The sequence below is a fragment of the Rhineura floridana genome, chromosome 4 (genome assembly GCF_030035675.1).
Source record: "Rhineura floridana isolate rRhiFlo1 chromosome 4, rRhiFlo1.hap2, whole genome shotgun sequence".
NCBI classification, from domain to species: domain Eukaryota; kingdom Metazoa; phylum Chordata; class Lepidosauria; order Squamata; family Rhineuridae; genus Rhineura; species Rhineura floridana.
This window is the reverse complement of record NC_084483.1, coordinates 60,950,983-60,968,391: the sequence shown is the minus strand read 5'-3', so window position 1 is coordinate 60,968,391 and position 17,409 is coordinate 60,950,983. Positions and strand designations below refer to the sequence as shown.

Sequence of the window (17,409 nt, the reverse complement as noted above, 5' to 3'; positions counted from 1 at the left end):
ATTCCCAGTCCCAGAGAGAGATAGACTGTTGACAATCTCTGCTAATATCTATACAAATGTACATAACATGCATCACCTGAACTCACATGATCTAGAGTTACCTTAGATCTTGCAAGATTTGCAAATGAGAAGCAATAGGGTTTTATATTAGTTCTGATTGTCTATTGGGCTATCATAGGTTATATGTTTTTTTTCATTTTCTATGGCAAAAACTCCAACTTCAGTGGAATTTATGTGATGTGTTCTAATCATTTGAATTTGGCTGATGAATGCTTTATTCTTTCATCAGAACTTTAGCAGTAGTACTAAAATATTAATAAAAAAGAAAAGGGAAAGAAAAAATACTTTACATACATCATTCAGCTGTATTGCTAATTATAGATATAGATATAAAAGATAAACGGCATTTTGTCAAAAGTATTTTTGTCTACATTTTATACCTCATCCTTGGTTTTCCAAGCTTGGCATGGAATGCTTCTCATACAGAATTAATTTGAAATGCTGCCTATTTATTATCATAATCATCATATTCAAAATAAAAAATATATGTACCGCCTTCAAGTTGATTCCAACTTATGGTGACCCTATGAATAGGGTTTTCATGAGGCTGAGAGGCAGTGACTGGCCCAAGGTCACCCAGTGAGCTTCATGGCTATGTGGTGATTTGAACCCTAGTCTCATTTTGTTCTCAAAACAACCCTGTGAGATAGTAGGTTAGACTGGCCCAGGCAGGGTTATTCAGTGAGCAAAAATGATGCAAATAGGATCTCTTTTAATTGTGCTATCGACCTGCTTACTTCCACTCTGACTGGGGCATCTTGCAGCATGGGGAAGAGATGGGGGCACATCACAGCTGAAGTTCACCCATATAGGAGCATTATCTCTTGTTTATTACAGAGACGCCTGTTGCAGGTTTTGCTGCTGAGAGCAGCAGTCAGTTAGTGCGGCCACTTGAGTCACAGCTTGTTGATCCTGAGGAGGCAAAACTAGAAAGTGAGGTTCAGAAAGGAGGCCCTGTGCATGAGGAGGAGGAGGGCATGAAGCAGTGCCAGTTGCCCACAGCCACATCTGCAGAACAGCAAGTACCATGGTTTGGCTTTGAGAAAGCTTGTACATTTGTGAGCCAGAGTGGGGAAAATGTTGTTGTACGATGCAATTACTGCCTTCCAAGGATCAAAAATCTGAGATCAGCTGTTTCCTCCTCATCCAATGTGAAGAAACATTTTGAGGTAAGCCTTTGTCATGCTGGTCCTCAAAGAGTGTCCATTGTCTATTTATGTTTAAATTGTGAAGTTCCTCTTCCATTTTTTCTTGGATTCATGCTTTGTTCTTCTTCCTCAGAGGGCACACCCTGAGAAGCTGAGAGCAATTGAAGAAGCAATAAAGGCAAGGAGACGTGGCCTTCCTGAACCAATGCATGACACCCCTCCTCCCAAAATGCTGAAGCAGCAGCAGACAACCCTTGAGAGGTGGGGATCTGGCAGGGAGCCTGTCACCCAGAGCAATCTCGACAGGAGAATCATTGATTTCATTGTAGAGGAGACATTACCACTTCAGACTGTGGACAAACCATCATTCATTAATCTGGTTCGCATTGGACTCCCCAAAGATCTCACCATCATATGTGCCAAGACTCTGAGAGACAGAATTGAGAAGAGAGCATGCCACATGAGAGAAACTCTTGCAAACCGAATGGGTGCTGTGGCATATATAGCAACCACGGCAGATTGTTGGACCAATGGCAAGAAGAGTTACTTTGGGGTAACAGCCCACTGGATCAACCCAACTACTCTGAAACATGAGGTCGGGGCCTTGGCTTGTAAGCGTCTGAAGGGGCGCCATACATACGATGTCCTTTCAAAAGCACTGCATGATGTATATGTGCAGTAAAGGATCCACAACAAAGTTATGTGCACTACTACAGACAATGGCTCCAACTTTGTGAAAGCGTTCAGAGTTTTCATGGCCAAAGAACCAGTGGAAGCTGCAGGCACCAGTGACGATGATGGTGATAACCAGGAGGAGGAGGAGGCTGAGGTGGAGTTTGTGCCTATCTGTGAGATTCTGGACACAGGACCTGAGGCAGAGGAAGAAGCTGCAGACTCAGGAGAGGATTTTGTTTTACCACCACACCAGAGATGTGCTAGCCACACCCTCAACCTTGCGGCAACACAAGACATAGAGGCCATGCTTTCTGACTCCTCCAAAAGTAGTCTTCTTGGTCCTTTCAAGAAACAGTTTCGTTCCTTGATGGGAAAGTGCAGCAAGTTGTGGTCCAAGCAGAACCAGTCAGCCCAGATTGCTGAGTATATCCGTGCGCAATGTGGTGTGTATCTGAAGGTACTGAATAAGACCAGGTGGAATTCCACCTTTGATGCGTTGAAGCAACTACATGAGCTCCTGTCAACTGTGCCACTAAAAATGCATGCCATAATGGACCGCTGCTCCTTGTCCAGGATCGCAGCTGCTGAGATTGAAGTGGTACAGGAATACACAGAGATTATGGAGCCACTAGCCCAGTCCCTAGATATCCTGCAACGGGAGAACGGCATGTTCATGGGGTATTTGCTACCAACGCTCTGCAATCTGGACCGCAAGTTAGAAGGACTGGAAAACAAACCTGAGAGGTACACATACTGTTTTCAGCTGCTGAGAGGTGTGCGCGAAGCCCTAAGAAAGCAGTTTGCAGCTATCTGGGAGGACAAGAGGCTTCTTCTGGCAGCCTGCCTACACCCTCGCTTCAAACTAGATTGGCTGGAATCGTGTCAGGCCACTACCCATACCAACAAGTAAGAACATTAGGGAAGCCCTTTGGGTGGATTACTCCAAGGGAAATGTTGTCTCAAGGGAGGCATCAGAGGGCTTAAGGTGGTAGGCAGGGGCTGGGCCTTTTCTTCCTGGGGCTCCTCATCACAACCTTGGGTTGCTGCAGGTAATCCTTAAGGGTCTGCTGTGCTGCCCCATGAGTGTGGTGACTTGGTCACCTTCCTACCTTCCATGTCATCATCCACAGGCTCAGGCTGGACCCTGAACCAGGGGACATGACAAGCATCAGGAAATGAAGAGCAGATGATGGTTTCCTAACATATATGTGTTAACATATCCTCTCTCTTTCTTAGATACACAATGGAAGCCTTGTTGAAAGCTGAAATAAAGATGGGTGTACTTAATGAGGACAGTGATCAGTCTTCAGATAAAGACCAGGAAGGAGATGACTTAGCAGATGACTTCTTTAACTTTCTGCCCCAGGGCAAGAAGTCAGCAGTGGACACTGCTGAGGAGGAACTGGTGAGGTACCTGAGGTCTCCCAGCAGGCAAGTGTCATCACTCCATGGCTTTCCACGTGTGCTGCAGTGTTTTTTGCAGCACAACACAGGCATGCCTTCAAGCGCCGCAGTAGAACGCCTGTTCAGTACTGGTGGCAACGTAATGACTGTAAAAAGACATTCCTTGTCTGACATGCCCTTTGAGCATCTTGTTCTTTTGAGACATAACAGAAACATATTATAAAAGCATTTCAAGTGTAAAATTTGATTTCAAGAGTTGGGGTATCTTCATTGCTTGGGGGGATGTGAGATTCTGTTATGCCATTATGTTAATCTTATGGATAAAATTTTTTATTCTACTACCCCCTGTGTGTGTGTGTTTATTTTTAATATTGTTTTAGGCTTCTTAGATGTGCAGCAGCCAAGGCCAGCACCTTGTAGGAGTTTTTAAAAAAAAGTAACTGAAATGTAATTGTAGTGATTACTTTTGAGAAAAAGTAAAGTAATCAGTTACTTTCAGAGCAATTGTAATTGTAACAGTAATTACTACTTTTTGGCCAAGTAATTGTAACTGTAATTTATTACTTTTTAAAAGTAATCTTCCAAGCTCTGGGCTTTCTATGCTAACCTATATTCTGTGGTCTTGCCACTTTTGGTCTGCAGACAACACTATCTCTTCTAACAGAATCAAAAAATGGAGGCAGATACCAAACGCAAATGTAGCCACAGAGAAATACTCCCATGAGTCATCTTCACGCCCACCCTGCCCTGCCCTTGCATTGCTGAGACAGTATTCTGCCTGCCATGTTAGACAGTGTATCATTAATCTAGTTCTACAGGACAGGAGCTATGGCTTTCGTTCACAATACAGTAATCAATATGTGTGCTGAGAAAATCAAAAGAAAGGATTAGTAAAGCCTAAGATCACCACTGAACTGCAATATATGATTAAATAGAGACTTGTTTATAAAACAAAATAGGATGATTATACAGCCACGAGAGTGGATTTTTTGCATTCCGCAATTTTAAATCAAAAATACCCACCATGCCATTCTGATGCTTCCCATAAGCTCATTTCAAAACAAAACCTTACAAAACTTATAGTCCTGAACAAGAATATGCTTGCTTAACAACCCTCTAAATTTTCATGGCGATACACAAAACAGTCAGAGAGAATCGAGAGTTCAAAGTGTAAAAAGAGGAGGGAAAAAACAGACCCGATTCAGACTTTTTTCTGTCAGAGTTCTCATAATCTGTTGAATTTAATTAAAAATCAGCCATGTTCACAGAGTACCTGTAATCCTATTACTGACCTAATACAAGTACAGCAAGAAAAGAGCATCCCTCCACCCAGATCCTTTGGATTTGTCAGTTGACAATTACAGGCAGCTTTAAATGAGTAACAAGTGGTATTGTTGGGACTTTCTGAACAAAGCTGTTAGGGGACTGTTAGGGGTCTGTTAAGACTGGTAGTTGAAAAAAAAACAGAAATGTAAGGTTTATTACTACAAACAGATAAATTCATACATGCGAAGCATCCATGTGGCTTGCATTCAGGGAGCCATCACTAACTAACTGAGAACAAAGACAGGAAGGGAAGGGAGGAAGGGGGGCCCACCCAACCAATCTCCTCCCCTCCCCTTCCTTCTTCCCCCTCTCCTTCCTGCCTTCCTGCTCTCCTCCTCCCCTCCCTGTCACCTATCCTAAGCATCATTGTACAGAAGTAAATCCCACTGAACTCAAAAAGCATCCTTTCCTCCTCTGTCTTGTCCCTTCCCTCCCCTTTCCTTCACCCCTTCCTTCCCCTTCCCATCCGCTTCCAATCCCCTCCTCCTCCCTCCTCCTCCTTCTCCTCCCCTTCGCTCTCCACCCTCCCCCTCCTCCTCCTCCTCCCCATGGTCAGTTTTACCTATCCTAGAACTATGACCTGGGAGACCAGGATTCAAATCCCCACACAGCCATGAAGCTCACTGGGTGACCTTGGACCAGTAACTGCCTCTCAGCCTCAGAGGATGGCAATGGTAAACCACCTCTGAATACCCTACTTGAAGGCAGTCTATTTCATTTTCAAGCATGATTGCATGGAAGTAAATGCCATTACACTCAATGAGCATGCAAATGATCAAACCTGCCCTCCCCTCCTCCTCCCTCCCATCACCTCCCTTGTGCCCCTCCCCTCCCCCTTCCCCTCCATTCATCCCTCCCCCTAACCTTCCAATCCCCTCCTTCAGTTTTACCTACCCCACCCATGATTACACAGGAGTAAATCCCACTGAACTCTATAAGCATGCAAATGATCAGACCTGCCTTTCCCCGCCTTCCCCCTCCTCTCCCTTCCTCCTCCCCTCTTCCTTCTTCCTCCTTTCCTGCCCACTCCAGGCTTCCCTCCCCATGGTCAGTTTTACCTATCCTAAGCATGACTGCACAGGATTAAATCCCACTGAACTCAATAAATATGCAAATAATCAAACCTGCCTTCCTCCTCCCCCTCCTGCCTGCTCCCATCCTCCTCCTCCCCTCCCCATCCCCTATGGTCAGTTTCACCTATCCTAAACATGATTGCAGGGGAGTAAATCCCACTGAACTCAATAAGCATGCAAATGATCAATCCATTCTCAACAAACTTCCACAGGATCCCATTTCTTACTTCCCGGATTAAAAAGCAGAGAAATTTACTAATAGGCAAAAAACCTTGCGGTTTAATAAAGTACCTATAGCCATCAGATATTTCTATCAAACTTTAAAAAGCAGAGAAATTGGGCAGCTTTAGTTGAATGTACCAGGGGAGCAGGAGACCTGACCTCCTCTCTGAGATATTGTACTGCCATACAAATTTGTCAAAATGCAAACACAATTTGGGTTGGTCTTTCACAGTCCAATCCACTTCCTGTGTAGCTTGGAAGAATTTGGTAACATGTGCCTCTGAGCATATGGTGACTCGTGACAACACCTGCAATCAGCCCAAATAACAGAAACAAGATATGTGCTGTGTTGATCTTGTTTTAGCAGGGAGGAAGCAACAATATTAAAACAGTTGATATAGTTTAGATAGTCGCTTTAAATATCTTTGATTTACTTTGCAAGTTTAGTGAAGTTTCCTATAGTAAATCATTTTCTTTTGTTTCTGTTTCTGTGAATATGTGAAGTACAGCAACACTTTGCAACACACACAAAAAAAGCCCCCAAACCAATGGTGGAATAATGGCATTGACTGTTCTGCAAAATAGATTCCAATGGACATGAGGAGTGACTCAATTTGCACAAGATAAAACAGTGGGAGGTGAAATATACTCTAGCAAAATTCTAGATGTGCTCTATGTTTTTAATTGACCATGCACATCTTTCCTTAAGTGGAGTAGTTTAAGCATAGCAGGCTGAAAACATGCATGTTGGGCAAGCCAAGTTTGTTTTTTCCAACAGCTAGAGTCATTGCTTAATAATGCAACTTATTGTAATCAGACTGATTTTACATCAAACTGCAGTTTCAGATTCAACTGTTAATGCACCCAAAATAGAAATAGAGCATAACCTCCAGTTTGAAACACAAAAGGCTGTCTTCACCATCATATGACATTGACCAATAAAAAGGCTTTGAAGTTCATCAAAATAAATTTGACACAGATTTCTAGGATGAATAATGAGGGAAATATAATTTTCTAGGTTAGATTCAATGTAGAAACAGTAGTAACACAGAAAAGAAGCAAAGAAAGAAGAACACCAACATACAAAAATGTAGTTCTCCATCTTTGGAGGTGGCCAGTGTTGTCACCACTCACCATATGCTCAGAGGCACATGTTACCAAATTCTTCCAAGCTACACAGGAAGTGGATTGGACTGTGAAAGACCAACCCAAATTGTGTTTGCATTTTTACACGTTTGTAGGGCAGTACAATATATCAGAGAGGAGGTCAAGTCTCCTGCTCCCCTGGTGCATTCACTATAGCTGTCCATTTTCCCTGCTTTTTAAAGTTTGATAGAAATATCTGCTGGGTATAGGTAGTTTCTTAAACTGCAAGGGTTTTTTTGCCTATTAGTGAATTGTAATACCAAAGTAAGATGCATAATAATGTCCATAAATAAGTATTCCATATGATTAAATAGTGCTAAAGGTGTATGGCAGTAATTCATTAAAAGTGGAAATCCAATCATATAATCCTCAAAGGCAAGAAAAAATTAATATTCTTCCTTCAGGTAACTGATCTTTAGGGACAGAGGAGAAATTTGATTTTGTTTGCATTTTTATTGAGAAACTATCATAATATTTTGAAACAATATGTAAACTGAAACACAGCTATCCTTCAAAATTCAAACCACTCCAAATTTTGTGATGCAGTTGTCCACCCAAATAATATGTATGAAAATGTACATTGTAAGAGGAAATATCCATAAAAATGCATTATTAGTGGAAAATAACATACAAAAAATCGTATTACAGAAAATTATTTGCAAAAACTGCTTAGAAATGGTAATGGAAATGGTAATGATTATGTGGATATTAAACAAATACAAAATTGTATATTAGTCAAAACTGCATACAAAAATGTATTTTTTGGGAGAAATTTGCATTAAAATGTTGATGAATTTTCATGAGGGTTTTTTTAAAAAATGCAAATTACTGCAGAAATGTGGAGACTGGATTTAAGGTTAGAAAAATGAGAAATGTAGAGAACCAACATTTACGGATTCATCCTTCCCCAGTGAACTTGCATTCTGGCAACAACAAGGTACGCAAGGAGTTCCAGTGACACAGGCAAATCACAGTGTAACTTCAAACTCAGCTCAGCTCCAAGCTCAAGCTTTCATGCAGCTCAACTCTAGCTCTACGGTTTCAGTGGCTATCTAACCATTCAGTGGCTATCTAATCATATCTAACCAGTGGCTATCTAGCCCTGGGCTCCTGGAAGGAAGGGCAGGATATAAATCAAATAATAAATAAATAAATGTCATCCTCACTGTCTCATTCATGAGCTTCAAACATCTTGCATCTCCTTCAATTCACAAGCAAATCTTTAGTGGATCCTAACTAGTGCAACCAAAAACAACCTCATGTATAAGGACTTTCCCATCTCCTCCTCCCCCTACAGCTCCCTGAGCCACCATGCCCCAAAGCCTCCTGAACAGTGTGAGATGAAGTACAGAGGCTGCTGGGAGGGTGGGGAGGAATTGCTACAAACAGGGCAGAGCCACCTTCCATTAGTAGAGCTCACACAAAGTGCTTCTCCCCAATTTGCCCTCTCCCCAAGAGTCCCCAAGCCCCATCCCCCAAGAGGGCTTTTCAGGGGTGCAGAGGATTGGAGAGGGAGGAAGGGATGGAAAATCTCCTTGTGAGAAGGTCATCCACCCACAGTAGTTAGAAATCAAGCCATGGTTTCCACATGTCATGGAATACATTATTAATATCACATCATTGTTACAATTGAATAGTAGCCTTAGATGATATCAGTAAGCAGAGCACTTTAAGAGAGACCAGTAGATGCAGACAAAGCACACTGGGAAAATCCAAGTTAATTAAGTCACAGGGACACTAGTTAACACAATGTTGATTCCAGCCTTGACAATGCAAATGCTATGCACTCTAAATGTAGTTTCTAGTTCAAATAGCATTCCATTGCAAAATTATTTTCAAAAGAAAGCTCCACAAACCAAAAACAAGATCACTATTGCTACATACCTGAAAGAGTCCAAAGCCACGACCACTTGCAAATACTGTAACTCCTATTGGCTGGGTAGCTGCAATCTAAAAACAATAGCAAGTGTTAGCAAAACAGCACAGTGAACTGGACAGACTGTTTGAAAACAGAGGTGCTTTGTTACTACAGTACCTCTTTGGCCTTGAGAAGAAAGCGGTTTTCATTATCAATTCTGAACACAACTGCATCTTTTTCACTAGATGAGCTGACTGTTACATCCATTTCTGTTTCAATGCCTGTAGTAAGCACTGCACAGGCACTCAAAGCTTGCAGGGCCACTACAGTGTCCTGTTTAGAGAAGCAAAATCAAATTATTATTATGATGATGACGACAAAGGTGATAAATGCCTCTAAAGTACGTAGGTACCAGCTTGCCATACAGTTGGATTGTTTTACTCTTTGGACTGAGCCACACAGGAGCCTCTGAACTCCTGTTTCAAACATACAGTGTTACATGCTAGGCAGCCTTTCCCAACCAGTGTGCCTCCAGATGTTGTTGGACCACAACACCCATCAGCCTCAGCCAGCATTGCTAATGGTCAGGAAAGATGGGAATTGTGGTCCAGCAACATCTGGAGGCACACTGGTTGGGAAAGGCTGAGCTAGAGAGTCATGTTCCAGCCCTCTCATCAATAGCTCTGCCACCACTGCTTGGCAACACACTCATCATCCATTGCAGCAGTAATTAAGAACAAGGAATGTGCAAGGGATGCCAGTACAAGGAATGCTCCTTCAGCCCTGTTCAGGCATTCAGTGAATACATGAGGTGGAATGATCAGAGTTGCACCTACTGACCCCACATCCATGCATTCAAGGGTTCCATGTGTACACCCCCTATGCACATGAATCTGAAAGCACATAGATTCTTGTATGTATAATCTGGTATTATTATTACTCTTTATTTTTACCCCGCCCTTTTTCCAAAACTGGAACTCAGGGCGGCTTACAAATAAAAACTACACATAGGTAAAAACATACAAAAATATACAATTAAAATAGAATTAAACTATTCGTAACATTAAAACCATGAAACATACACTTAAGATACTAAGACAATTTAAAACATTAAGAATAGGACCATAGAACAAACCTTATGAGGTCCTATCTTAAACCTTAGGGAAAAAATGAAGGTCCCATATCACATGCACAGGAGCCTATGCACATATGAGTGTAAATACATAGGCTCCATACGCATGGAACCGTTGGACACATGGAACGTGAGGTGAAGTTGGCAGGTGCAATCCTGATTCTCCCTCCTCCACATACACATTGTTACCCAAATGAATACCTGAACAGGGTTACTGACTTCCTTGTTTTTTCCTGTTGCCCAAAGAAGCTACGCAGAGCTATTGCAAATGATTTATGTAATGCAATAATACCTCAGTTAACCAAGCTCCTTGTAACAAAGGCTTTTTTTAAAGGTGAAACTGACCAGCTTTGCTTTGTTATGGATAAACTTTCAAGCCTGTGCCTTTGCTTTAAGGTGAAACTGACCAGCCTGTGCCTTTGCTTTAAGGTGATACTGACCAGCCTGTGCCTTTGCTTTAAGGTGAAACTGACCAGCCTGTGCCTTTGCTTTGCTAGGGTGAAACCGACAGCCTCTGTGTTTGCTTTGGATTAAACAGATCTCTTACTTTTTCCCAGGCCTGGGGAGGAAAGGATCCAATATGTTTCAGAGGGGGAGGGGTGCTGGGTAGGCACCCTTTAAAGCACCTGTTGAAGCTGCCTCCACCATCTATAAGCAAGTGTAGAAACCTATCCCTATACTTTCATTCCATTCCTACCTTTGGTACCAAAGTTTCTGTTAAAGAAGTAATGTCCAGAATGCATTGACTTTGTTAAATGAGGAATTACTGTATTGGAGATTTTTCATTCTTTGATTCATCTTAGTGAACCAAAGTCTGGAAGCCTAAGAGATGCAAAGAATCCTGGGAAACAGCCCTTCTGTGATGATGTGAGTTATTTGTAAATGTCAGCAGCCAAAAGGCATTGACATCCTGACTCTCATGGGAGGAACCCCAAAATTTATAAGTTTGTGTATCAGTAGAAAACAGACACTTCTACCAAGCAATGGGACCATCTAAACAAAGATCATGATATTCTTTGAACATAAGGAGGCAAGAAATCAATCACTCCAAACCAGGAATTACAGTAAACATTTCTCAGAAGATGAGGCTTATCAAGGAATACATTTGGTAAAAGCAGAGCTCCTATTGGTAGTCCCAAATCTTTACATGCCATGCCCATAGTCCCCCTCCCAATTTACATGCAGCCCAATACAGACCCCAAATGTACTTAAACTTGGTAATTTTAAGAGTCAGCTGCACCTCTCCCTTGGGGGCTCAACTGCTGCCTTACTCTATACAACGTACCATAGGACCAAGATCGGGGCAGCACAGAACCACAAAATCTAGGGAAAGATTAGATCTTTCAAGTCTAGCAAAGGCTACAGTGAGGGCAGAGTTTTAGCTCATGGCTGGGTACCACAGTCCCCTTCTGACCTTAGACTCTCACTGCAATCTTCAGGAAAGGTATATTGACCCTCAACTCTTGAGCTCCTTTTTCTTATTTCTCTGTGATTTGATGCAAATCTGAATGTGCATAAGTTTAGGTTCTCTGTTTTATTCTATCTAGAGCATTAGGGAACAAGTGACTGGGCTAAAGTTAGATGCTGCTTGTATTAATTATAATTATAAAATGCAATACCTTTCCTGTTACTTCTTCTAATAAACCAATCTTTATTTTATTTTTTGTGTGCTTTATTGCATAAGAGTGACGTGCAGGTTTAATTCCAGCAAAAGATTTTGCTACTCTCGCAAAAGTGGTGTTTGAGTTTCCAGTGAGTATAGACATGCATGTGAGAATTCAAATGTACACATTTAACAGAGCACAGGGCTGTATTTACCCTGATCTTTAAAAACTATTATGGTAGATAACAAACATTTGACGATTCGCCTTTATAGAAAAGTAATAAAAGTTCTAATGAAAAAGGAGGACAGGACAATGGCCAGCAAGAGGAATAAACATCTGCAGTAAAACTCAGGAAATGGTAATAGATCATGAAACATGAGCTGCATTAGCTTCTTGCATAATTTTCTACAGAAATTCATACAAAAAACTACCAGTCTGAACAGGATAATGAGCCTGAAGTGAGGCTAAGTTTGTTCTACAAAGACAGACTATTTCCTCCTCTTCTGACTAATGAACCCCAGTGAGAGAAATCATCTTCAGCCTCTTCCTTGTGCTGTACAGCTGAGTGGTGTGAACCAAGGTCAAGGAAATTTGAGTGATACCATTTTCTTCTAAACATTAAAGTTTAAACTGTGTCTGGTCTATACACTCAATGGCTGCATTTGCATGCAATACTAAGCTATGGTTTAGTGCTACATGCACAAGCTGGAATGAGCCCAAGCAAGATTGATGCTCACATACTTCCCCTCTTCCCCTCTCGTTCTGTACAGTATTTAGTATTGGCTTCTCCTTGCATGTGAACCAGAAATCATGGTTCATAAACTCTAGTCCTACATAAGCAGGGGGTTGGACTCAATGGCCTTACAGGCTCCTTCCAACTCTATGCTTGTATGATTCTATTCAGCTTCACAACAACCCAACTGAACCTGGTTTGTTAAAGACTAACCAGAGTTTGTTATAAACCATAGTCCATTCCCCAAGCTGAGATTAGGGGAATGCGAAACTAAATGCTGCTGAAGTAGTTGTCCTGGCAACATGTAGGGGGTGAGAAGTGTGCAAACCCTAGTCTATATTGGACTCATTCTACTTTGTGCACATAGCACTAAAAATAGGTTAGCATTATGTGTGTACTGAGCCTTTATTATTAGAAAGGGCAAGTTGTTGCGTCTATTAACAACCACCACTATCATCATGGTGATCACCACTATAGTTTTACAGCCAGGAAGGCATACACTGGATTATCCCATTTTTTTCTCACAATAAATCTGGGTGAATAGACTAAGACAAAGTATTGGCATAAGATCATTATGGTGCAAACTCAGATCAAACTAAGGTCACATCCACACCATACATTTAAAGCACATTAGTTCCCTGAAAGAATCTTGGAAACTGTAGTTTGCCCCTTCCAGAGCTATAATTTCCAACACCCTTCATAAACTACAGTTCCCAGAATTCTATGGCGTAAGCAATGTGTTTTAAATGTATGGTGTGGATATGACCTCAGGGTTGAATTTAGATCTCCCCAGTCCAAGTTCAATTCTCTAACTACTATGCTACACTTATTCTCACTCATTTCCATGAAAGATTCCTGAGAGATCTGTTCAAGACCAATTGGAAAGTCTTCAGTTTATCAAAGAGCAATTCGTTAAGTTTTTTTCTTAGTTTTGAATGATTTTATTAATATCTTCATTAGCAAATACCTTTGCTAATTAAAGCAAATACCTTTCAGCAATGAATTCATTTTATTTCACTTCTATCTCACCTTTCTTCCATCACAGAACTCAAGGTGGCACAAGTGGAATGCCAAGGCAGTTCTCCATCCAGGCACTTTCTAGATCAAAACCTACTTTGCTTTAAGCAGGGATCCTGCATCATATGTCCTCAGACCATGCTCTGGACGTATAAGCAATTACACTGTGGCTTTGGCATAATTTTTGTAAAAGGTATTTGACTGGCCAGGAATGTAAGAAGGCACCATTTTCCATTCCGCCCTGTATTTGTTGTATGCAGCATTGTTTCTGTTTTGCTGCAGTTGATCTATCACACAAAACTACATTATTCATCTTGCTGTCCACTGTGGCAAAATTACATAACTTACATGAGTTACATAATTATGTATATTAGATTTTCATGAAGTTATTCCACCCCATTCCATTTCAAAGCAAAGGAAACACAAATCAAATGAGGGCGAAAAACATAATTAATTGCATATTGTTTGCAAACGGAAAGTACCAACAACGAATACCGATTGTATTTGCTGGATTGATTTCCATTCCAGACATGGGACAAATAAGCAAATGTTGGCAATTTCTGCTCCCATTTTCATTAGAATTCTCCAACATCCCTATGACTGGCTCCCTTGAAGAAACAAGAATCTCTTCCTTTAATCCTCAAAAACATTTACAAATGAACTCTTGGCAATCTAGAAACCTCCTTGTCGAGCAGTTAGTTCATCAAAGTCAAAACAGTGCTTTTATAAAGTTCCAGTCTCAGGCTTTAAATGAAATACTCAATGGCTGGAGCCACATAAAAGACCAACATTAATTCTGAAAAGACACCAACAGCTAATTTTGTAAAGATGACTTTCTAACCTGTGTAGAAGAATAGCCTCCCAGATGGTTTCTTTGCTGGCTTAGCCATTTCATAATAGGGATCCCCTCTAATAATCTCTGTTGTTTAGCATGAGACAAAAGAGCATAGCCTGCAGCCTCAATATCTACAGAAGGAGGCTGCCAGGAATCGGACAGTTCGGAATTTGGTGACATCCAGAATCTCAGTTCTCCTGAAAAAGAGAGGGGAAAAACCTTTCACATAACAGCAACAACATGGTAAGCCTTCCACAACTTAAGAAAAGTATAGTCTTATGAAACCTACAAATTCAAAGATTGATAATCTTGAAAAGGGCATGACTGGCTGGCAGGCATTCTGAACAGCAGCATGCCCAATATTCTCAAAATTAAAAATAATGGCCAATATTGTAACTAGCTGGGGACAGGGATGAATAATTATTAAAAAATGTGGTATCTCAGATTCTGTAGGGTTGGTTTGCACTTTCTTTATACTAGCACAGTGTTTCTCAAGCAGCAGGTCAAGACCTACCAGTTGGCCTTGAGCCACTTTTTCAGGTGGGTCTCAGCCTGCCCAGTGCCTCCTCACTTGCTTACTCTGTGCCCAAAGCTGTCCCATAGTCCTTTGGTTGGACCAAGGCCTGCACCAGCAATGGAGCTGGAAGACAGAGAAGTTCATGGGGGCAAAAGGAAAAGAAGATCTCCTTCCTTTCAGGGGAAAGGAACAGAGAAGCTATTGAAGGAAGAAAATGTGAGTATTTAGCAATTCTATAGCAGCTTTCCTCTCCTATCTCCTTCCTTTCTATTTCTAGTTTGTTCATACAAGCAAAAGGATATACAAGCAAAGGATGGAGATGAGAGAGGAAAGCTGTTATAAGAGAAAGAAGTTAATATAAAAGGATCAGGGAGGAGGGATGAAAGAAACAGAGAGTTGTGTGTTGGGGTGGAAAGGAGATAAGGCACAAGTTGAGTGTGAAAGAAGGAAGAAGAAATTACACGAGATGGTTAAAAATACATTGAGACACATGTGGGGGCTTTTCTCCAATTACAGCCTCTGGAACAGCAAGATCTGCCTAAAATGGGGAGGCTGTCACAATACAGCCAATGTCTTTACTTGGCTTGCAGAAAACTCATCTATGGGAAATGCTGTGGCAAAGAATTTAGCAATTACCAAAGATGGATCAGCTATTAGTAGTGACTGGAAGCTGATTATGCCAAATCTTGCTTCCACGACTAGTTCTGCCCCTGCACTACCATTTTGTGACTGGTGGGCCTCAGTAATTTTAATCTATTTCAAGTAGGCCCTGGGGGCAGAAAGTTTGAAAACCTCTGTACTAGTATAAACAGAATTAAATGAAGTAGTAATTTATCTGTTATTATAAATTCAGTTATCTTACACTACCTTGTTGTTCTGATCTCTCATTCAGTGTGTCCAGAGCTCTCTTTGCTTCTGCACTCTTTGTCAGCGATAAAGCGTAAGTCACAAGGGCAAGTGTATAATTATCTGATATGCCTTCACTTAATTTAAATTCCAGGAAGTCCAACGCTCTTCTTATAGCATTATCATACTGTGAAAGTAAAACAAAATACATTTTAACAGCCTAAAATTAGTTCTGAATTCCCTTTAACCATGCAAAATGTTGACTATAGCAAAATATTGCAAAAATACACTAATGTCAGGGCTATATGTATGTCGTAATTCCACACGAGCACAAAAACTGGGAGAATGTTGGATTGGTAACAGAATTCAGCTTCCTCAGAATCTCAGCTTTCATTTAAAACAGAGCAAGTTTCTAGTCCTCGTGGCTGAGAAGATATGCTTGAAAAGGTATGGGCGTGCGGAAATTTCAGGATCCAGAAGATGGTTAATAGGGGTAGGAAGATTACAGCACCATGCATAGTTTCATGCCTGTCTCTAGCACAGATCATGCAAACCACAAGGCAGAAAATTTGCAATGAAATTGAGATAAAAAACTGACTTTTTGAAGATAACTGAAGAAATTGATATTTGAAGTCCATTTTAGGTATCTTATTATTGTTATGAGTTTGGGGTTGAGATAGATGATTTTTGTGAGTCGCTTCCAGCCTCTGATTTTGAACCCTGCACCTGGAGGTGGGCTCTGCAGCTGAGAAACCTGCTCTGTTGATCAGATGAGTCTCCTTTGTTAGTCTAATAGAGTGGCCAGGTGAGCTAATGGGTCTGTCAAGTGCCCATTAACCAGCAAGTGGGCCAGGAAGATCCTATTGTTGTTGAGACTTTTCAGGAGAGCAGCCCCCCCCTCCTGTGGCCAAAAAGAGAGGCTTGTGTTTTTAATTTTGAGTCTGAAGAAAAGCTGGGAACTGGAGACATGCACAGAGGCTGGCTCTCTGCACCATGGCTTTAGGATGCCTCCTGTAAGAAAAGCAAGATCTATTGGACTGCTAATGCTTTGCATCCCCTTCATCTTCAGCTCAGGTTGGAATGTATGTAAATAAAACCATATTTCTTAAAAGACACCATCGTCTCCACTGACCTTCTTTTCAAGGGCATCAAACCCTGGCCAAGAGCAGGGACCCCTGAAGATCTTTCACTGCTCGGAGATTGGGGTGGAGCGCAACATTAATATTAATTATTAACATGCAAGTGTAAGATGTACTGAGTTTTTCCAGATGTACCTTTAAATCAGGAATGGCTAACTTTTTTTTTTTATCAGAGGACCACATTCACCTTTAGCCAACCCTCCAAGGATCATGTGCTCTCAGTAGGTGTGTGGCCGCCCTATACTCTCAAACTCATGTACTCACAGCCTCTCCCTATTTCAGCTGATCTGCACTGATCAGCCAAGAAGGGGAACTATTGCCTCCTCCCCACTCATCAAATGATTGAACTGATCACCAGGGAGGGGCAATTTGCATCCCCATCAAGGCAGTGGTCATGTAGAGAAGTTTAAATCCTTCTGCCCATCCCAGCACTGTATTTACTTTATTTATCTTCCTTTTGCTGTTGCCAAAATTGGTAGGGTCATGGGGGCCAGAAACATTTGCTTGGGACGCTGGATCAGGCCCCTGGACTGTGGATTAGCCACCCTTGCTTTAAATCATAGCCACATTAAAAGTAACTGATGTTACTGAGTGAAAAGTGAAACCAGCATGTTCCTAGTTCCTATGGAGAGAAGTCATGAGGCATGTACCTATTCAATTGGAACAGGAGTCAG

At 41.4% G+C, this 17,409-nt stretch overlaps 1 protein-coding gene across 3 annotated transcripts in view; it reads right to left on the bottom strand.

The window, feature by feature from the left end:
• Positions 1-17,409, bottom strand: part of CD109 (CD109 molecule) — a 148,956-nt gene that overhangs the window by 36,788 nt on the left and 94,759 nt on the right. For all 3 annotated transcript variants that reach the window (XR_009762180.1, XM_061623137.1, XM_061623138.1), the window contains exons 26-29: positions 15,618-15,783; positions 14,240-14,430; positions 9,090-9,245; positions 8,939-9,004 (exon numbers count right to left, since the gene is read on the bottom strand). Coding sequence is in view for 2 of the 3 variants with exons in the window: in XM_061623137.1 (XP_061479121.1) it covers positions 8,939-9,004; positions 9,090-9,245; positions 14,240-14,430; positions 15,618-15,783 (579 nt within the window). In the remaining variant the exon portion in view is untranslated. The remainder of the gene's footprint in view (positions 1-8,938; positions 9,005-9,089; positions 9,246-14,239; positions 14,431-15,617; positions 15,784-17,409) is intronic.